Genomic DNA, 23,199 nt, shown 5'->3' on the forward strand with positions numbered 1-23,199 from the left:
TCTACTTTTGCCTCCTGAGTAGACAAACTGTAGAAACGAGCCCAAGAAAAGTCTTAAGAAACAGATATATGTGTAGTGAACCCACTGTTCATACATTTAAGAATCCCATAAAAACACTGAAGTGAAAGCCATAATATATACTCAAAGAATCTCTAGTGTTAAAAGAGAGAAGAAAAATGTACAAAACAAGAGTAAATAGGAAAAAAGGGGAGAAGTAAAAGGGGTAAAAGGAAGAACCTTGATGTGACATTGAAATGTGGAACTTCATTTATGCTGACCATCTACTGCTGGACCAGCAGCATATCCTTAGGAGTAGTTTATTTCCTGAGTGAGACTCCCTTGGAGAATACCAAATTTTCATTTGCAGGTGGTTATCAGTTGGATAGCTTCTGGATTAGAGGGTTAGGGATGGCAGCTTGTTTCCACTTCTTCAGCTCTATAACTCCATGTGGTGCGGACCCATGCTGACCTGTGCCCGCTGCCCCTGTCTCTGAGTTATATACGTTGTTTAGAGAGCCTTAATTCCTTTATGTTCTTCATTCCATCTGGCCTTTAAGTTATTTCCATCACCATTCACATGGTTCCTTAAGCCCTGAGGGGCAAGGTTTTGATGGAGACATTTCATTCAGGCTGAATGTTCCAGTGTCCCTTTGTCTGGCTGTGGATTTCTGGGTTTTTTTGTTACTGTGTGATTCAGGAGGAAACTTTTTGTTGTTGGTAATGTTGGTGTTTGTGTGGTTTGTTTTTTTTTTTTTTTTTTTTTTTTTTTTTAAGGTAGAGTTTCTCTGGGTAGCCTTGACTCTACTGGAACTCACTCTATAGACCAGGCTGACTTCAGACTCAGAAATCTGCCTGCCTCTCTCTCCTGGGTGCGGGTTAAAGGTGTGTGCCACCACCGCCACTACCAGTCTAGGGGAAGGAGGCATGGTCTGCTTGCCTGGCTAGAGTCAACACTTCTTATATTGGGGTTTTAGTTTTTTCCATGTTTTAAAATATTATACCAATATAGTAATAGGAACAAAGGAGGAAGAAGATTTAACCATTTGAAGTTATGTTTGTAAAGTGTTGTATACCTTAAATCCAAAAGAGGGGTAGATCTCTTGACTTCCAGCCCAAAAACTAACATAGTGAGACACCATCTCCAAGTAACTAGCTTTGTTCAACTAACAACATACTTAAAAAGAAAAAGAAAACAAACAAACAAAAAAAAAAAAAACAGAACAAGAACAGCAGTAGGTATAGATGTTAAAGATGTTAAAAACAAAACATTGTTTTTCCATTACCTGTCTGTAATAAGTCAGGTAGGTTTGCGGGTATACATCTAATTTTTTGGTTTAGGTGTGAATGAGATCCACTTGCCCACTTTCATCTCTCTCCCATGCCAAGTGATTTTTGCTAAGCATAGAGAATCTGCTGGACCATCGTATTCTGTTTTCTACCCTCAAATATTTGTGGTGCATACATAATGGTGTTAATTGTGCATGACTAGGTCATGCTAATCATAAAACACCAGAATAAATATTAACCTCTTTCTGAAGGTCTTGTTTTCCTTCCAGATTGACCTTGGTTCTCCTGCAGTTGTACTCTAGCTTGCTGTATTTGTTTTATGAGCTCATCATTACTTACTGGCATCCTTAAGAAATGTATCATTCCTAGTCATTTTTGCTTTTGTTCTGCCTGTTAACTATGTCCTCAGTATCTAGCATAGTCTAGCCTAAAACATTTTTATAGCAAGTGCCTGAAGTATAAATCATCCGCCCCTCCCCCCTTCTTTTCTTAAAGCATCTAAAGGAAGCCAGGTATGATAGTAACCATCTATAATCCCAGCCCTCGGGATGGCTGTTAGTTTGAGGCCAGCCTGGTCTACATAGAAAATTCTAGGAAGCTAGAGATATATGGACACCAACAAACAACAGCAAACAAAAAACCCTAAACAACATAAAGCAAAAAGAATCTAATGAAAGACTGGGACCCCTGAAAAATGTCTGTGCAATCATATATGAATATATATATATAAAATGTGTGCTGCGTTTCTTAGATTTACTATTTATAAAATGGATATTTTCTACTTTTTGTATAACTGTTTTATATGATTTTGGGTTTGAAGATTAGAGGACATTCAATTAAAATACCTTTGCATTTTATTTATTTTTAAAAAATTTATTATATAAGTAAATAGTTTTATATCTGCATGTATGCCTGCATGCCAGAAGAGGGTACCAGATCTTATTATTAGATGGTTATGAGCCACCATGTATGTCCTAGGAATTGAACCTAGGACCTCTGGAAGAGGAGCCAGTGCTCTAAACCTCTGAGCCATCGCTCCAGCCCCTGAATTTTACTCTTTCTGATTGGAGTCGATATGAAAACTTCTTTTCCTGGCTTTATTTCTAGTTAATAGGCTTAACATTTAGGGATTGCATAGTGGTAGGGGTTATTCTTAACTCCTGATTAAACTGACCTCTCTTTCTTTTTGTTATGTTTGAAGGTGTCATGCATCAAGTAAAGCATTTAGCAGAATCTGAGTCTTTGTTGACAAGTCCACCAAAGGCATGTACAAATGGTTCAGGATCCCTGGGGTCCACAACACCAGCCAGCAGTGGGACAGCCACGGCTGCAACCAATGCTTCTGCTGATCTTGGGTCACCCAGCTTGCAGCATAGCAGAGATGATTCACTGGACCTGAGCCCTCAAGGGTGAGTTCTGTTGTGAATTTTTAAAGTACTTTGCCTTTATCTGCGTTGATGTTCCAGACACCTACTTGAGAATAAAATACCCGAGGGTGGACTTTTTTGTGGTAGTGTGAATCGATTCTGTAGCCTCAGCAATTAACCTCTACCACAGAAGAGCCTCAGCTCTTCTGCTCTTTGGAGTGGAAAGAGAATAACTTTAGGGAAGCTACTTTACTGGTTCCTGTTTTGTAGTTACATGAGATATGAGCATATAATTCACATTGGTACACAAATGAAATAAAGTGCAGACATACTAGGTTTGTTTACACATATCAGAGTATTTTAGCCTTTGTTTCTGATTCCATAATTTTGTAATTACTTTGTATTACTGCATATCTGCCTTTGTGTTATAAAGGTGTTGATGCAGGGAAAAATATAAAATTAGAGACTATAGGCAAGGTGGCCAAACCTGACTTCTCATTTAGCTTTAATTCCCAAGCACATGGCTATATCTTAAAGAAAAATAAATGGTAGTTCTTAAACTCATTTATGCCTGTTCTGTTGTACTATGTAGGATATTGGGAAACTTTTATATTATTTTAATTGTTGTTGCATTAGAAGATTATGTTTAAGAGGTCTTATTTTGGAAATTGGACTGTTGCCATGAGTTGTATATAGAAAGCCACATTCAGTTCTGAAATTTAAATTGCACTCCGCATAATCAGTGTTTTTCCTTTTGCTATAAAATACATCTTAAAATTTTTTATGAAAACTTTTATCATTTTTATTATATATTTATGGGTGTTTTTGCCTACATGTATGGTTCTGTGTCATGTTCATGCAGTTCCCTTGCAGGCCAAAAGAAGACACCCAACCTTCTGGGACTAGACTTTCAAGATGGTTGTGAGTTCCCTTGTAGGTGCTGGGAGTTGAACTCATGTGGCTGCTAGGAAATCAGAGCTAGTGCTCCTAATTTTCTAGCTCCTGTAATGTATATCTGGTAAAATATTCTCACTGGGATCCTAAATTTAAATCTTGTATACCTTAAAGAACCAGTCTTGTACATCTGGCTAGATGGCTGGGGGTCAGAAGCTTAAAGGAAGAGTTACTTTGCTGCCACCTTGTGGCAGTTACGTACGTTAGCTTAAGTAAAAATTCTAGATTGGGCTGTTTGCTAATCCAGGAAAGTGGGTGAGTTTATGCTTTTCATTGTTAATTGGGCAAGTTTGTGAAAATTAGCTTTGAGCCTGTTGGACTTTCTACCTTCCCATCTTTGATGCTGTTGTGCTTTTCTCCCATTTACCTTTCTACCTTACTGTTCCTCCATCTCAGCACTTCTTCTATACTTTTGTCTTTCAGTAACCATATTTTATTAAAGGGTTTTACTATAACATGTTTACTTGATGCCTGAGATACCTTTAACTGCTCCATCACAGGATTCTGTGAGATAGCGCAGACAGATGTAATCTTTCTTTTGCTAGGGGTAGATGGAGATAGGATTCTTTGTGTTCTGGAACTAAAATAATCTTTCTAACATTATATTAATTAACAATTGTTTATAATAGTTTGATAATATAATATTTCTAAGCCAGTTTCAATAAGGAAGTAGTTGTTTATTATACAATGTAATAGTTTATTATTCCAAAGAAAACCTTACTTTTAAAATATTTTATCTTAAATTGTTCCTTATTCCAAGTTTTTAAATCTTGATATGTAGCACTGACTCTCATCAAGAACTCATTGTGTAGAACAGGCCTTACAGACAGTCTTCATGCTTTTGTTATGTATGTGCACCTTAGTATATGTTTGTGCATCATAAATGTGTGGGTGCCTTCAGAGGCTAGAAGAGAGCATCAGATGCCCTGAAATAAGGTTGTGGTCCTCCATGTAGGTGCTGGAAACAGACCCTAGTTCCTGGAGAGAAACAGATGCTTTTAACTGTTGAACCATGTCCTCAGCCCTCCAAGTGAAATGTTCATTTTTCATTTACAAGTTGTTATAGCATATTTCTTCCTGAAAATTTATTTTTCTTGGTTGTGTATTTGAATATATTAAATATACCTGTTTCATAGAATTACCAGACTCTGGGAGTCTTCATTTGAATTATTTAAATGTTATTTGAGCTACAGAGCAACACAACTAGAACAATTAGCTTAATTTTTAAAAGCATATTTATTTGTGTGTTTGTGTTCCCTGTTGCCAGTGTTGGAAGTCAGAGGACAATTTGCACCAGTTGGTTCATTTGTTCTATCATATTTAGGTTGTCTGGCTTGATGGCAAGATCCTTTATTTACTTAGCTATCTTGCTGTCCCCTAGAATGTTCATTTATTTGCTCATTCTTTTGTATTTTTGTTACTAAATAATTTTTAATGTCAAGAACAGGAGGTTGCAAGGTGTAGTGTATTGTAGTGTTGCTTAGAATAAAGTCTTTGGGCAGATGAAGTGAAGCCCCTCCCTACTCTCAGAGCCAAAGGGTGAGGAAAGAGAATCATGGATTTGAGGTCCAACCTAAGGTAATGTGGAAATGCTATCTCAACAATCAAACAAAACGTGGTAAAAGAAATGCTGTAGACAATTCAATTAATATTGGTTCTAGTTCCAAATAGGTTGTTCACATTATCACTTAATAGACTTACATAGTTTTAAAACAATTATGGAAATCCTTATGAATATATTTATGTTGTTATTGCCTTCGTTATGCCTTTTGAATATGATACTGTAAGTAGTATGAACATTAAGCCCCATATGTTGCAAGTTAAGTTACGGAAGAAATATACTCATTTTATTTTTTTTGTCATTCATTCTTTGTATTTTTATTTAAATACGTTACATTTTACAAAATTGCATATGAAGAAGATTAAGGCTTTAGTTTTTATTTTTTAGCAGCAATTTTCTGTCTCCATACATTCTTTTGAATGTGACTGTTGCAGATTCCATATTAAAATCACTCAGTGAAAATTGTTGTGACATTTTTGTTCATGTTACTGCCTCTTGTATCTTAGCTGCGTTCTTCCGTGGTAATTGCTAACCTCCTCATCCATTGTTTTTCTCTGCAACAGTCGATTAAGTGATGTTCTCAAGAGAAAACGACTGCCAAAACGAGGGCCAAGAAGGCCAAAGTATTCACCTCCAAGAGATGATGACAAAGTGGACAATCAAGGTGAGTCCTTTGTTGAATTAATAGGTAAATGGAGGAGAAGGTGATAAGTTTGCTAATGATTTGGTGCTCTTAATTCCTATATTAAGTCTGTGTATTTTGTTGATTTTTTTTCCCCTCGGTTTTGTTGAAATGATTTGAATGTAATTCTTTCTCTTTATAGCTAAAAGCCCTACCACTACTCAGTCACCTAAATCTTCCTTCCTGGCAAGCTTGAATCCAAAAACATGGGGGAGATTAAGTGCACAGTCCAACAGCAACAACATTGAGCCAGCACGAACTGCAGGAGTTAGTGGTCTTGCCAGGGCAGCCTCAAAAGACACCATATCCAATAATAGGTAAAGTTTGTGCTGGGATTGGGGGTGGGAGTTCTTCATCTGAAAGGTCTCAGTATGAATGTATTGAGCACATTCATTACATGGAGATTACACATGGGCTTCGTTAAATTTGTTCTCAACTCAAAGATAAGGTATATTCTTATGAGGATGTATGTAGCTCAGGACTTGCCTATGGTTTCAGCCCTATGCCCTGCATATAAAAACCATAGCAATAATATATCCATTTGACAGCTCTGATTAGTTTTCTTCTATGTGAAACCTTTTACTGAGTTATGCTTTCATTTTCTGTTTATACAGTTTAATGAAATTTTTCTACCTACTTAATGGAATTTGAAGATTTGTAGCTGAGAGCAGCTGCTTTTTTAAAAACGTACTTGGCTCCATGTCAGATACTAATTTCTTCCCAGTGTGTGGGTCATATGGCAGTGCTTTTCTTGGGAAGGCACTCGATGTAGAGTATCTGTGTAGACTACTTCCTCTATAAATAAGACATTTTCCCAGTAATATTTTATTTTAAAGATAACTTTTAATTTGATTGTTTGAGTTGTTTTAGTTATCAAGAATAATAAGCAAATGTATTTTTAAAGTTTATAATTTAAATAGCCTGGTCACATCCTTCTGGTATACCTTATTTTCACCTTACCTCTTTAGGGAATAGTGATGAACAATTGTTACGTAAATTTTATTTGGGTTTGAACACTTAGAAATTAGAACATCTTCTTGTTACTGTTCATGTGATGTCCTGAAATATATTCTACATACCTAAGCAATTATATAGATACATCTTAGCTTGTTTTCAGAATTAACCTATATTTACTTAATCTGAATTATAGTAATGATTATAGGCCAGTGTTTTAAGTGAGCTGCTAGTTGTTTTTTAATAAAAGCTGTAATTTTATTTCCTTTATGTCTATATATGTATGTATCTAACTAAGTACTTGTGGAAGTCAGTAAACACCTGCAGAAGTTGGTTCTCTCCACCATCCTGGGTATTGAACTCAGGTCATTTTGGCAAGCACCTTAACCTGCTAAAATATCTCACAGGTCTCTAATCTGACTTTCAGTGTAGATTTTTTTTTTTTAACCTACATGGAGACATTAATATCTTCTTTTTCCTCTTTGTAGAGAAAAAATTAAAGGTTGGATTAAGGAGCAGGCGCATAAATTTGTTGAGCGTTACTTTAGTTCAGAGAATATGGATGGAAGCAACCCTGCCTTGAATGTACTTCAGAGACTTTGTGCTGCAACTGAACAACTCAACCTCCAGGTACTGTGCAGTGCATCTTGTTTGCCGATAGATCACTTCGTGGGATTTGTAGAAACATTGGTTTCTACAACTAATTCTTTTGCTCCGTGTCCCTTGACTTGCCATTGCTTTTCATTCTTTGTGCTCTCTAGTTCTTGACAAATGACCAAATTTCAGAAGGCTTCTTAAGAATGTTCTTTCTAAATCCTCATAACTGTCTCCACCTGCAGACTCATAGCATTTACTTGGAAAGGCGTGAGACTTTGTCATGACCATTTTATTGACTCTGTAAATGTACCTTTCCTAATTTCCGTTCTTGTTTTCTAAGCTATTTTATAAATATTTTAAGTTTACTAACTAAAACCACAGCACATTTCATCATTTTAATCTGGCTTTCAAAAAGAAAAATATTCTTAATTTGAAAAAGTTTTTAAAATATTGTACAAAGTTATAGTCTTCATTATGACATATCCATACATGTATATTATGTACTTTGTATTCAAATTTTCCTCCCAATACCCTTTCTTGTTCCCCCTCTCTTCTGGTTCTTAGTAGCCATTGTTCTAATTCTGTGTTTATTTTTGGTGTTAAATGTATTCTGCATAGTTAGAGATAACATGTCATATTTTGCTGAACATAATGATACATCCACTTAAGGACACAATTTTTTCTGTTAGCCCTTTTATTTTGAGTTTGTATTATATTATTTTTTAATCCCTACATAGAAAATGAATTAGTTAAATAGAATACCTGTTTTTCATCATGAAATCTTTTTCTGTGATGTTCCCTGATCCTTGTAAGGATTGATAGTAGATGTTCTGCTTTGGGATGAACGGTTAAAAGAAATTTTTCTCAGCATTTTACCAGTTATTGTCTGTTGCAAACAACGGTCTCTGACCAAGACTGGGACCAACACTAATCTGATTATTTATAAGATGTTTTGACACTGGCCATTTAGCAAAACAACAGTAGGGCTTATGACCTCCACTGGATTCTAACCTGGTTTACAGTACTGGGAATGAATTCCCTCATGTGCAGTGGGCTTCAAATCTTAAGTAGAGAATTAGCCAAGTAATGTTCGAATCACTTTGCTCCGGTGGGCTCATCTTATCTGGAAGGTTGTATTACAGCTCATATGGTTCATAGCTGGCCCATGTAAATATATTTTGATTAACTTTTGGGGAAATGTGAATTGTACTGTTTAAATCAGTATAGAATTCTCTTCACTCTTTCAGGTGGATGGTGGAGCTGAGTGCCTTGTAGAAATCCGTAGCATAGTCTCCGAATCAGATGTTTCATCATTTGAAATCCAACATAGTGGATTTGTGAAACAACTGTTGCTCTACTTGACATCTAAAAGTGAAAAGGATGCTGTCAGCAGAGAGATCCGATTAAAGCGATTCCTACATGTATTTTTTTCTTCTCCAGTAAGTTAATAATGGTCACATCTTAATAGAGTTGGTGCTATCAAGTGCATACATTTGTGTCCCAATGAGAGTATGCGGTGTGTTGTCTACTCAGTTAGATTCATTTGACATGTATTTATTGACAAGATTTTATTATAGATGAGCCTAGCCTGGAATTCAGAGATCTGATTGCCTCTGCCTCCCTGGTACTGGGGTTAAAGGTATGCGTTACCATGCCTGACTTTAAATTTTTATGTGTAATAAAATAGATAGTAAAATGCAACCAGACATAAAGCCCATGATTGAGATCCCAACACTTGGAGAGCAAGGCAGGGCCGATCATCCTGAGTTAAGTGAGTTCTAGACCAGTCTGGGTAGAAAAAACAAAAAAAAAAAACAGAAAACCATCCTTCTTCCAACCACTAGTGACCTGAAGCCCACATCAACTTTGTCAAGTATTTTTCTTCCCTCCTTCCCACAAGGTAAATCATTAGTAGTAGCTTTACATTTTAATATTTATTACTATTTGTTGAGGTTATAGTTTTTTCCATAAAAGATGCTTAACAACTATCTTTATATTATAGGTTACAAAGACAGGGTCTGGGTCTGTAGGCTTGTTCCCACCTTTTCTTTTTGCCCTTAGTAGGTGAGAACAGAGCTAACGACTCTCATATACTCTTGATTAGACCTCCTATTACAACTGCATTAGAGGCATAACTCGGGAAGTGGCTTTTTTTTTTTTTTTTTTTTTTTTTTTTTTGGTATGATGAGCTTAATGATTACTGTTTATTAGCTTAACTGCTTAACCATGCCCCTTTTAAGTGTTCATAGGCATTTTAGAACACTGTCTAAAATCAGAAATGGTATTGTTAGATACTAATTTTGTTGTGTATTATCTTAAATCTTATTTTCACATGCATGTGGGTGCAAGTGTAGGATATACCAAATGTTTTATATCTTGCTTAAGATTATGTATATGGGAGCTGAAGAGATGACTCAGTGGTTAAAACCACTGCCACTTTTCCCAAAGGACTCAGGTTCAATTCCCAGCACCCACATGGCAGCTTAGAACTGCTGTCTATAACTCCAGTTCCAGGGATCCAATGCTCTTACACAGACATACATACAGCCAGGCAAAACACTAATCAGTGCACATAAAATAAAATAAAAAGAACTAACCAACTTACTTGGAAACATTGTCCTAATGAAGTCTATTATAAAAGAAAAAAATTGATAATCTCCATTTGTGAAACTTCCTATTAAAATGTTTTTGCTAGGGCTTGGGAGATGGCTCAGTGCTTAAGAGCACTGGCTGCTCTTCCAGAGAACCCAGGTTCAATTCCAAGCACCCACATGGTGGCTTACAACCATCTGTAACTCCAGTTTCCGAGGATTTGATGAACTCCTAGGGCACCAGGCAGGCATCCATCTGACACCCAAGAATACATAAAGGCAAACTATTCATATATATCTAATATATAAGTAAATATTAAAAAATATTTTTGCTATGTAATGTTGACTTTTCCAAAGGTTTGTTTAATGTTTGTTCCTTTGTAACTCTAGCTTCCTGGAGAAGAGCCCATTGGAAGAGTAGAACCAGTGGGCCATGCACCTTTGTTGGCACTAGTTCATAAGATGAACAACTGCCTCAGCCAAATGGAGCAATTTCCAGTCAAAGTGCACGATTTCCCTAGTGGAAATGGGGCTGGAGGCAGGTAAGGACCATTGCCTGGGTATGGCCACTTTCTACCAGAATTGTTGAAGGAAACCACGGTTAGAGGGCTGGTAAGCTCTTGGTAATATCATGTCTTTTTTTTTTTTAAAAGACAGAAATTCTCTGTGTAGTCTGGCCTGTCCTAGAACTCCATGTACCAGGCTAGACTGAAATTCAGAGATCTGCCTGTCTCTGCCTCGCAAGTGCTGGGATTAGGCATGTGACACTATTTTTAGCTCACACCATGTATTTTGACAACTAATATTTTTAACATAGGTAAATCAGTGACTGGATTGACAATATTGGAACACAATTTTAGTTTCTCTACATTAATAAGTTTTAACATGTAATGCTTCTCCAACTATTTTTCACTCATTTTTATTTTCTAGATGAGTTTTTTTCTGTGTAACAGCTCTGGCTGTCCTGGAACTCACTAGGTAGACAGGGCTGGCCTCAAAATCACAGATACCTGCCTGTCTGTCTCTTTAGTGCTGGGATTAAAAGCATGTGCCGCCACTGCCTGGTCTCAAATAGTTTTTTTGCATGTGGGCAACAAAACATTTATTGTGAGACTATGTGATAAGTGGTTATAACTATATAACTATAATGGGTTTTACCATCTAAGCGATCATATTATAGTTTGACTTTCAATAAAACTTTTGTGTTATTCTTACTGATTTTTAAATACTTAAAAGTTGTTATAGAAAGATAAAATTCTGTAAGCTTCATTGAAAAAATGTTATTTTTATTTTAAAATCCATGTTTTTATGTGTTTTCAAACATTTTTAAAAATTTGAATCAAAACAGTATCTGTAGTCAATGTAGATAATGCTATCCATAGTGTGGCTGAAGTTGTTTTCTGTATAATGTGCCATAGCATTATACTACCTTGGAATAGTTTTATGAAACAAAGGGATATCACAAAATATGGCGGCATATCTGTGATTCACATCAAAAACCAAGAAAGGTAAGAATCCTTTTTGTTTTCCTTTAGATTTCGCTTATAAATAAAACAAAATAATACAAAATTTAAAACTAACCTTCAGTTTACTTTGCTACATTTTTTTAAATGAATAGCCACAAAGTGTAGACAGAAACGCATCTTAGAATTTAGAACTAACCTGGGCTATTTGAGTCTCAAACATAGACCAGAATAAAAAAAGCCATGAGGCTTTCCACTTTTGTCTGTGTTTATATGAACTATGCTTGATTAATATTTGCATGCTTCATGGAGTTGTATAATTAGCCACATTTAAGTTTGATTATATTTGACTCTTGTCAGAACTTATAACAGGAAGAAAATAGTTATCAAAGACATAGCCGTTCATTTAAAAGTATGTAGCAATGTAAGTTTGAAGGTTGGTTTGTTATTTTTATGTTATTTGATGTTTTATTTTTATAAGTGAAATTTAAAGTAGAAGCAAAAAATAAAAAAATAGAGGATTCTTCCTTTCTTGCTTTTTGAATAGAATTTAGTAGGGAAGGACAAATTCCTGCAGAAGTGTGTTCAGATAGTTGAAGAGTTCTTATTCCACCTGAATAATCAATAGGCATGGCATTTCATTGAAGCCAGTATTTATGACATCGTTGTTCATATGAATTCACGGTGGCCAGAGATCATGTTCTTTCCATGCTAAGTGCTTTGAACTATAAAAAAGGATTTTTGTGTGTGTGTGTTTTAGTTAAACTAATATATGTTGACTGAAAATAATAGAATAACCTTTTTTTCTCAAATTATCTTGAGCTTTTCTCTCAACAGAGGATCACAAGCTTTAAAATTTTTCAACACACATCAGTTAAAATGTCAATTACAAAGACACCCAGACTGTGCAAATGTGAAGCAGTGGAAAGGCGGACCTGTCAAGATCGATCCTCTGGCTCTGGTGCAAGCTATTGAAAGATACCTTGTGGTTAGAGGTATTTTACATTTATGTTCTTTACTTGTATGGTTATGAAATTAGTATTAAAGGGTATATTGGTGCTCCTGATAAACCTTAGGTAGTAGGAATCTCTGTTCCTACCAGAAATAAATAGGCATATGTTGAACTTGCTTAATAATAGGCAGAGCGTTTTGTGTTTAAGAATTTGTAGTTCTCAGAATGCTTTCTGATAAGAATCAGAATTCTTTCTGATAGGTCAGAATGTAATATCTACTTTTTAAAGAAAATATCAGTATAACCAGTGTATATAATCTTTTATCTGACACCTAAAATTCCTAGTTAACTATATTTTTGGCCTAATTCTTTTTTTGTTTGTGTTTGGTTTTGTTTTGTTGCTTAGGGTATGGAAGAGTAAGAGAAGATGATGAAGACAGTGATGATGATGGATCAGATGAGGAAATAGATGAGTCCCTGGTAGGTACTCTTTATACCATGTTGTGGTTACATCATGCTCTATCTGTGATTTAAATTTTCTGGGTTCAAATAGCCTCTCACCAACCATTGTTGGAAAAAAAATCACAGAAATGAATAATTGTTTTAGTAATTAATAGTTTATTTTAGTGTATTTATGTAATAAATTTTTTATTTATAAGTTTCTTATTGTATCTGCTTATAAATTAATGATGTATCTAGAGGAAAAAAATTGACCAATTTCCTAGAGGGATTTCAAAATCAGAAATCAATTGGATATCACATTTGCTTATATGTGGTAGGTTATAGAAAAAATGGAAGTTATTAATTGTACTAATATTCAGTTGTCTTCAAATCAGTGAATGCAAAATATGAATTGTCTAGACTTGGGTCCCATCCCTGTGTATATGCAAGTATCCTCATTCTTGAAACAAAAGTTCAATCTCTGATCACTTCTGTCTTAAAACATTTTAAGTAAGTGATAATCAGAATATATGGATTTCAGGAGGATCTGTAGTTTCAAACGTCCACCATAGGTCTTGGTTTGTTTCTCCAGCAGGATATGTCTTGGCTAATGTATAGATGCCAGTACTTGGGCTTATATGGACCTTTCTTTGCTTTATTCAGGCTGCTCAGTTTTTAAATTCAGGAAATGTAAGGCACAGGCTACAGTTTTATATTGGAGAACATTTACTACCTTATAACATGACGGTGTATCAGGCAGTGCGGCAGTTCAGTGTACAGGCTGAAGATGAAAGGGAATCTACTGATGATGAGAGCAATCCTTTGGGAAGAGCTGGTATTTGGACAAAGACTCATACAATATGGTAAGTCTGAACTGGCTTCTCTTGGTGGTATGTGATCTTTGGTTTAGAATTCATATTAAATTCATGGCCCAATTCTGTGACTAGAGGGAGAACCTAAATCCTGCATTTGAACTATGAAAAGCCTTTTAAATATTTATTATGCATAGATGTATGTGAACATTAGTTCTTCATTCTGTCTACTAGAAAGCATGTTTATAGGCAGTAAGCTGCTTTTTGATTAGTTTAGGTCTTTTAATGGAGTCAAAATGGTATGGTATTATAAGTATTATAAGTTTGAAGCTCTGAATTCTTTGGCATTTGGCTGCAGCTTCCTATGCTGCCTTTATAGCTTCTGCCACTTACAGAAAAGAATCATTTCCCAAATAAAGTGTTCCTGGGAAGACTGACTGTTTTGTTTTAGGAAGACAAACACATGGTAACTCTGAAACCGAATAGGGAGATAGAGGGCAGACTTCCGAAAACTCTTAGGAATTCTGTGACTTAGACATTAGCTTTGCTGAATAATTTGCACATTAAAAAGCTACATTTGACTTTCATACTGTTATATCTCCTTAGGTACAAACCCGTGAGAGAGGATGAAGAAAATAGTAAAGATTGTGTTGGTGGCAAAAGGGGAAGAGCCCAAACAGCTCCAACAAAAACTTCCCCCAGAAATGCAAAGAAGCATGATGAGTTATGGCATGGTAAGGTGACATCATACTGCAAGAAGCAGGGCCCGTGCCTCTCTGCATTCCTGCTTCCCAATAAAACTGATTCAGAGCTCCAGAAAGCTTTGTGTATAATTAAATAAATTACTATAGTTGTAGATTTAACTTTTAGTTAAATCTTTGACCTTAATGTCTAGTAATCTAGAATTAAGTATCTATAAAATTAAAACTGAAAATCAATCATGACATTCTTCTAATATTTTAAGAATTCATGATTTCATGAAGGGTTAAATTACATTTATACTAAAGACTGCTGAAGACTTTGGTCACCAACAGATTGGCCCTTAATTAACCTCATAGGACTGCAACAGGGAATCCAAAAAGGGGTTAGTTATTTTTTTACTGTTGTTTGGGTATGTATGTTCAGGGGAACTTGAAATTTTATGTACCTATGTGTTACTGTGCACAAGGTTAAAAGGGAAGAAATGTTTGATGACATTGATATACCAAGAAGTTAAACATGACACAGTTTCAGATGGTAAAGGTAACTTTGAGTCTGTAGTTTAGCTTTTGTTGCTTTGATTAAAACTGAAACTTTCTATCATTTAGATGGAGTGTGCCCATCAGTAGCAAATCCTTTAGAAGTTTACCTCATTCCCACACCACCTGAAAATATTACCTTTGAAGACCCATCCTTAGATGTGATCCTTCTTTTAAGAGTTTTACACGCCATCAGTCGATACTGGTATTACTTGTATGATGTGAGTAATGTCTCTTCATGAAATCCTGTGTCGTCTTACAGTTTTCTGTTTAGTAAATGAGTGCTTTATTACAGTTGAAATAGAAACAGTGATTCACTAAATGTATACAGTGAACTCGTTTGTTGAACTTAATATTCTTAGAATAAGTCTTTTATTTATTTGCTTTGTTTATTTATTTATTAGGGAATAGCCAAATATTTTTTCTTAGTTAGGATTTCTATTGCTATGATGAAATTCTTATGACCAAAAGCAAGTTAGGGAGAAAAGGGTTTGTTTATTTGGCTTACATTCCACATCACTATTTATCATTGAAAGAAATCCATACAGGAACTCAAGTAAGGCAGGAATCTGGAGGAGGCAGCAGCTGGTACAGAGGCCGTTTAAGAGTGTTGCTTACTTGACTGGTTTGTTCCTTGTGATAGCTTGCTCGGCCTGCTGTTTCATAGAACCCAGGACCACCAGTGTGGTGATGGCCAAACCCCTAATGAACTGTGCTCCCCACAAAAATCACTAATTAGGAAATATCTTTCAGGCTTCCCTCTGGCCCAGTTTATAGATGCATCTCCTCATTTGAGCTCCTTCCTCTCAGATGACTATAGCTTACATCAATCAACTTGACATAAAACTAGCCAGCACAACTGATTCCCTGTCAACTTGACACATAAACATATCACTGTTTAAACCATAACCTTTTTTTCTTATCTCCAAAGTCACATGTTAATATTATCAAAATATAAAACATGAAGTCCCCACAGTCTTTTTAAAAATAATCTATTTTCTTTAAAATTGCAAAATCTCTTTTAAAAGTTCACAGTCTCTCAGTTGTGGGCTACTGCAAAAACAGAAATTAAATTAATTTTTTTATTCAAGAGGGAAGAAATGTGTCACATTCACAATCTGAACAAAGCAAAACTGAATTCCTACAGTGTAAATAACTCAATTTCCAATATCTGGCATTTACTCACTATCTTATGGTTCCTCCAAGGGGATTGGGTCACTTCTCCGGCTCCCTTTGCTGGGCACATTGCTTGTCTTCTAAGCTCCACTCCATTACTGCTGCTGTCCTTAGTGGTCATTCCATGGTACTGGCATCTCCAAAATACTGAGGTCTATTGCAGGTGGTTTGCACTTTCACCAACAACTCAAATCTCCTGGGCTCAAATCTCTTCACGGACTTGAGCCATGCCACGGTGTCAACCCTACCTGTTCTTTATGACCCCTTTATGTGTTCAAAATTAGTACCACCTGGGTGGCTCTTTCAGTACTAAGATCAGCTGCCAGCTCAAGGGAAAACTTTGGTCACCTCTGGAACACAGCTTCTGTGTGCTGACTTTGAGGAAACACTTCCCAGAAGATTTCACCTCAGTGATGCTCGTTTCTTCTTAATCACTGCTCCAAGAGACTAGCATCAATTGTCCCTGTAACTCAAAGGTTTCACTTCAGTGGTGCTACTCTTGCTAGTCACAACTTAGTCTTTGAGCCCTCCTAGCAGTGGTCCTGAAAATGATAATCTTTGTCTTCCAAAACTTCCCCCTAGAACTTCACAAGCCAGGCTTCCATCCTCTGCATTTACCAGCATTCTTTTCCTCCACATTCCCACAGCACCGCTCACCAAGGTTTGAATTGAGTCTTCAGTGACTCCAATCCAAAGAACAAAGGTCCTTCCATAGTTTTACAAAAGACAACAAGGTTCAAGATTTGTCGCAGTAATACCTCACAATCCTGGTACCAATTTCTGTCCTAGTTAGTTAGGGTTTCAATTGTTGGGATGAAATACCTTGACCAAAAGGAAATTGAGGTTCCCTCGTGTTAAGTTGCCAGCACTCATTTCTTCATATAAAGATTTATATTGAGTAAACAGTTGGATACCTCTTTATATAGTGTGAGGAGTGAAGGAAACAGCTTCATGGGGTTTGGCTATAGGTAGTTTCAGAAATGGGAAATACCATTGAGGGACTGGATATTGCATGCAAAAACAGGTGAATTGTACAGACTGACCTACTTATGGATAAATAACTAGATTTTAAACTGTTTTTTAAAAATTTTACAGAATGCGATGTGCAAGGAGATTATTCCAACTAGTGAATTTATTAACAGTAAGTTAACAGCAAAAGCGAATAGGCAGCTTCAAGATCCTCTAGTAATCATGACAGGAAACATCCCAACATGGCTCACTGAACTAGGAAAAACCTGGTAAGATAGTCCCTTTGATACATTTGTTAAGTATTAACAAGTCTTTATTTGATTTGTGATGGAGATGTTGAAGTTGACTTGTTCATATCTTTCCCAATATTGTAGTATTGTTGACAACTTGACAAACCCAGTGAAGTATATTTGACTGAGGGCAGTAAAATTCTTCCTGAAAGTGATGCTTGGTTTTTCTGAGCCTTTTTTTTTTTTTTTTTTTTAACTAGACACTATAGACCTATTAGTTACAGTAAAAATCAAGTTAGAAATTGAGTTTTTCACTTGGATTCACCATATCTCTACATGCTGCCGTATTGTACAATACAGAGATTCTGATGGACATTTCAAGAACTTTTCTCAAAAAGGAAAATAAAATCAAACCCTTAAAAATCATGGTAGGAAATGTCTTGGCTGCAGGATTCATTTTTTGAGAACAGGGAGCTTGCTTGTCTTGGCAGTGATTTTTTTTTTTTTTTAAATGCTAAGCCTATGATGAATATCACGAAATAAGAAAGCCATTAACTTTTGTATGTAGAGTATGGAATGTTGAACTCATATGGCATGGAGGCTTGCATGTCCTAAAATCTTCAGAATAGGTTTAAGGTAGTTGTGGATAGACAATGGTAGATTCCATGTGGAAAGGCATATAGAATACAATTGCTTAACATTTAGTGAGTTCAGCAAGAGCCAGGTGTGATGATGTATTGGCATACTCCTGTAGGCCCCATCCATTTGAGAAATTTTAGGAGAGACTATTCCCCTAAGTGTTTAAAGCCAATCTAGGCAGCACAGTAAAACTCCATGGCAACAAAGCTGTTACAGATTTTTAAAAATATTTATATAGGAATTGTGTGTGTGTGTGTGTGTGTGTGTGTGTGTGTGTGTGTACATGTGTACAGGCTCCCTCTATATAGTCTGCCTGTCTTATCTCTGCCTCCAGAGACCTGGAATTAAAGGTGTTATGTCACTAATATATCAAATTGTTTTCAATATAGATCTTGATGTTTTTTAAATGTCTTTTGATTCTCACACAGATGGTAAATTTGTATTTTATCTTTTATAGCCCATTTTTCTTTCCTTTTGATACCCGACAAATGCTTTTTTATGTAACTGCATTTGATCGAGACCGGGCAATGCAAAGATTGCTTGATACCAACCCAGAAATCAACCAGTCTGATTCACAAGACAGCAGAGTTGCACCTAGATTGGATAGAAAAAAGGTAAGCATTTCCTACCAATAAGTATTTATTTATGCTGAGCTTTCTAAATTAAAGGCTATACCTAAAGTACTACTCTGATTATGCCCGTGGAGTAACAACCTTCACTTGATCCTTAGGTCTGTCTGTGAGTGTGTTTATGGTTGTGGCTAGAAGCAAAGACACTGAGTCCCCTTCAGCTGGAGGCTGTGAGCTGCCTGATGTGGGGGCTGAGAGACAAGTAGCAAGCACTCTTAATTGCTGAGCACTATCATTCTATCTTTTAAAAAATCACCTCTGTTAGTATATTTTCCCATGAGCCTCTTGAAACTGTATTGTCTGTTACTTTTTTTTGTCTTCCATTATTTCTGAAATAACATCCTTCATTTACCATGAATCTTACTAACACACCTTAATTTCTTCCTTTTCATATTTTAAAACTTCTCTTTTAAAATGGACTCTCTGTGTATTAGATGCATTTTACTCCCTTTAGCATGGCAGCCCATTTGGAAGGGAGTGAAACAGAATCCCTGATAGATTTTGAATTTGACCCAGTCAGCTCCAGTTTTGCTGACTTCATCATCTATCATGCTCTCTGGCTTGCAGTTGTACTGATGCCATTTCATGTGAGACAAATCCCAGCCTTTTGATCTGCACTGGGGTGTGTGTGTGTGTGTGTGTTTTCAGACAGGATTTCTCTGTGTATCCCTGGTTGTCCTGGAACTCACTCTGTAGAACAGGCTGCCCCTGAAATCAGAGACCCTTCTGCCTCTGTTTCCCAAGTGGTAGAATTAAAAATGTGCAATATTGCCTGGGTGACTTCCAGTGTTCTTTTGTTTGCTTTTTGTTTTCTTCCATGACTTTTCTCTTCCAAGTTTTTTATCTCAGAGAGCCATTAGGGATAACAAAAGGTAGAAGGAGGGGTTGTAATTAGAAACAAGCACATATACACCCACATAGCTGTATTTAACAGCACACCATGCCATTTCTTTAATTGATGGAGTCATCAATTGCCATGATGCTGTGTTTGGAAATGGCAGGCTCTTTATCATCATCATGCTCTCATTACGAGGCATCTTGTTCTTGTAGCAGAACCTCAATGTTCAGAACCTAGATGTTTTCCAGCTTAGCTGTCTCCTCTGTCATCTCCCCACCCAGTTCACTATCATCAGTGTATAAATGTCCCAAGGATATTTCATGTAGCTGGAGCCCTGAATTATACCACTGTTTGGCAAAGTAGCAGAGGTCTTTTTCCTAACCTGAATTTTCTAAACTTGCCATGGGTCAGGTTATATTAGTTATTTATATCTAGCTTTCTTTCATACATGGAGAACATTTGTGTGACAAAACTTTTCCTGGGGAGACACATCACACATACACTCACCCCAGTTAGGTAATCCACAACAGAACTAAGTGCAGATACCACCAAAGTCCAGTGTCATGAAGATGAGTTTCATTAGGGCTACTTACAGGAATATAGATGAGAGGTTACTTATAGAAGCAAAAATTACTCAAAAGATGGTTGCATTATCAAAGCCCACCCCAGCATGCGTGACAAAACTGGGAACATGGAGGCTGCAGACAACTCAACAGGTTCCTCAGTTGGTCTAAACTTCTTCCAGGCAGCTCAGTTGGTTTCTCGTTCTTCCAGGTAACTGTTCTGTTCCCTGAGTCGTCTTTGCAGCTTTTCTTCTCTGAGAGTGTTCTTTGCAGCTTAGCTTGTCCAAGTCTTAGAAGGTTAGCTCATCTGAGAGTCTTCTCAGCTTTTTATTGTTTAATCTGTCATAGAGGGTAGTGAATCTGGTCAGTTTCAGGGACTTGCTAATTTTTAACAGTGCAAATACTGTAGCCTTCCTAAGGGATGTGCTTAAAGGAGTTATTTTCTGACAATGAAATCTATTTTGCACTGCAGTAAGTGCTACCTGGAGCATTATTTCTTATTTCTTCACATCCATTTCTTTTGTTAGCGCACTGTGAACAGAGAGGAGCTGCTAAAACAAGCTGAGTCTGTGATGCAGGACCTTGGTAGTTCACGGGCCATGTTAGAAATCCAGTATGAAAATGAGGTGAGTTTTGGACTCCTTGATGGTGCGATATCATTTGTGCATATTGGTACTATGTAATTCTGAAAGGCAGCTGGAAAATTTACCTTACAAAGATTTGGTCTACTTTCTCTTCAATGATAAGTTTTACGTTCTCCATTTTTCAGGGGTTTAAATGCACATTAAGAAATAGGATTTTTTTTCCTGGCATAATTATGCACATAGTTGTATAGTGTTCATGAAATGAAAGGCTGTTCTTAGAATCATTATTTCAGAAATGCTTGGACTGCATTTTCAGAGTTGAGTTTATTGATAAATCATGTTCTAAGAGTTGACATATATACAGACAGGAGCCATCTCCACCATGGCAAGTGAGGAACATCCATCTCTGTAAAGACTTTACATAGCAGCTATGGCCTGGCTTCCTATTTTTACAATCTCATGCAGTAATGTGGCTGTTGTGTTGCTGTTCTTTCATTTCCTCCATGCATATAGGCCTCATTCATGTTGTGTAGGGTTTTTTGTTGTTTTAATTTTCCAATTTTTCTTGTGTATTTTATATCACAGATGGCTTGATAATGTGTCAATATCTAGTTGGGGCATTTTCATTTTTTTTTTTTTTTGAGTTAGTGACAATGTTTTTAACATTCATGCCCAAGCCTTTCTGTAATAAACATATTTGTGATTCTCTTGGATATATAGCTCAATTACTAAGTCATTTGGTAATATATTTTAATTTTATTAAGAAGTGTCTATCATACTTTACATCAGTAAAGTAGCAGGTTTTTCTCTTTTCCCAGTGATGTTATTTCTGATCTTATTTCAATGTTTTATGAGTCTGTACTTGGTATTACCAGGTTTTTCAATTTTAGTAATTGAAATTAGTAATGAATTAGTAGTAGAATCTTGGTATGATTTGAAAACATACTGTTTTTGCATTGCTTGTTGGTTCCTTGACCATTTTGGAGAAGATGCTGAGACCTTTCACTAGGTTTTAGTTTGGTTATGCTTTATCATTGAGATAAAAGTTAATCCCAGCACTCAGGAGACAGAGGCAGGCAGATCTCTGGTTCTAACAGAATAACTGAGGCAGTGTGTTCCAGCTATTCATGGGATCAAGGTAGCTAGAGGTAATAGTAGTTAGGATATAGAAGTGTAGTAGTCAAGGTCAGTGGTCATGCTGGAAGTAGACATACTGGAATAGTCTATGTAGGCTATTAGATTGTGGTTAAAAAAAATATATGTGCTGTCCTTTGAACAAGAAAGCTTTTCTTAGGAAATAATCACTGTTAATGTGGTATGTAAGATATAGGAACAGTGGTGCACGTGGTCATTCAGCAACCCCAGGCAGATCAAATGAAAGAGGGTGGTAGAGAATCATTAGTTTAGAATGTGCTTTTAAGGGATAACGGCTTATATTGTGTAGTGATTGGTGTTGGGTAATATAAAGTTAGGTGATTTTTGTTTATCTCTGAAGATGTAATTCTTTTCCTGTATAAAACACCTGATGGTCCTGATAAAAAATAGGTGAATAGCAGGACAGGAGCAAGGATGGGTGGGGCTGGCAGGCAGAGAGTATAAATCAGGAGGACTGAGGTAAAGGAGAGGAGGAAGAGAAGAAGGGAAGAAGGGCACTAGGACCAGTCACGCTCGGAATAAGAGTGTCAGTGAGGCATGACGTAAGAAAGGGAAAAGCCCAGTGGCTAATGCGTAGGACAATTTAAGAAAAGCTGGCAAGAAAGAAGTCAAACTAATGGACATTCATAACTTAAGAATAAGCCTCCGTGTGCGATTTATTTGGGAGCTGGGTGGAAGGCTCCTCAAAAATAATAAAGAATAAAACATCACACAACATACTGGTTTAGATTGTGGGGAATAAGAAGCCAAAGGTGAACTACCAGATTTCTGTTGGAGCCCTCACTCATGTTTACATGGTGGTACCCATGTACTCATGTGGACTTCAGCGGGAAGGGTGGAATCTAATCAGAATGACTTTCTGGGTGCAAACAGTCACTGCTTTGAAAATTGAAATTAATATGGTGGACTTTATCAACTTTTAGGATCGATAGTATGCACCATTTTAAAAAGTACATGTAATAATAAAATATCCTTTATTTACACATGGTTTGTAAGCAAGTGGCCACTTGAACAATTATTGTTACATTATAATCTTGAATTGTGACATAAGTTTATTATTGTTTCTTCTTATTATTATTATGTGCTAAACTGGTGGATTATTATTATTATTATTATTATTATTATTATTATTATTATTATTATGTGCTAAACTGGTGGGATCTTGCTAGAACATGGAGGAATGCCGAGTCCGTGAACATTGCTCCAAGCATACTGATGATGGTGCTGTCGTGTAGAAACTTTGGAAGCTGAACCTTTGAATTTTCATTTTTAAATAATAATAGCTCCAGATCCCCACCCTGACTCCTACCGCTGAAATGCTGTGTTCTCTCACACGGGTGCACGTGTGGTAACACTGATAATTGTCTTGGGCTTCCAGTGTACCCTTGGACTTATAGGGGCCACTGATCTTAGCTTCTGTTTCCTGACATGAATTTGGGCCTTGAATTTTAACTCTTAAATTCTTATTAAATGTATGTTAGACTCTGGGGATTCAAGGCAGTCAAAATAATTCTCTT

General features: G+C 36.4%; 1 protein-coding gene across 12 annotated transcripts in view; it reads left to right on the forward strand.

Annotated features, from left to right (window-relative positions):
* The window catches only part of Trip12 (thyroid hormone receptor interactor 12), a 117,275-nt gene that overhangs the window by 83,720 nt on the left and 10,356 nt on the right, over positions 1-23,199 (forward strand). For 7 of the 12 annotated variants that reach the window (XM_038339575.2, XM_038339581.2, XM_038339584.2 and 4 more), the window contains 14 exons: positions 2,489-2,696; positions 5,733-5,833; positions 5,994-6,168; positions 7,294-7,435; positions 8,650-8,841; positions 10,384-10,535; positions 12,279-12,451; positions 12,815-12,888; positions 13,513-13,712; positions 14,268-14,395; positions 14,969-15,120; positions 17,171-17,313; positions 18,371-18,527; positions 20,471-20,569. In XM_038339575.2, the coding sequence (XP_038195503.1) occupies positions 2,489-2,696; positions 5,733-5,833; positions 5,994-6,168; positions 7,294-7,435; positions 8,650-8,841; positions 10,384-10,535; positions 12,279-12,451; positions 12,815-12,888; positions 13,513-13,712; positions 14,268-14,395; positions 14,969-15,120; positions 17,171-17,313; positions 18,371-18,527; positions 20,471-20,569 (2,096 nt within the window). Of the gene's footprint in view, positions 1-2,488; positions 2,697-5,732; positions 5,834-5,993; positions 6,169-7,293; positions 7,436-8,649; positions 8,842-9,550; positions 9,560-10,383; positions 10,536-12,278; positions 12,452-12,814; positions 12,889-13,512; positions 13,713-14,267; positions 14,396-14,968; positions 15,121-17,170; positions 17,314-18,370; positions 18,528-20,470; positions 20,570-23,199 lie in introns of all 12 variants that reach the window. The other 5 variants (XM_038339582.2, XM_038339583.2, XM_038339585.2 and 2 more) reach the window with 2 other exon arrangements.

This window comes from Arvicola amphibius, chromosome 8, assembly GCF_903992535.2.
Source record: "Arvicola amphibius chromosome 8, mArvAmp1.2, whole genome shotgun sequence".
Classification (NCBI taxonomy): Eukaryota; Metazoa; Chordata; class Mammalia; order Rodentia; family Cricetidae; genus Arvicola; species Arvicola amphibius.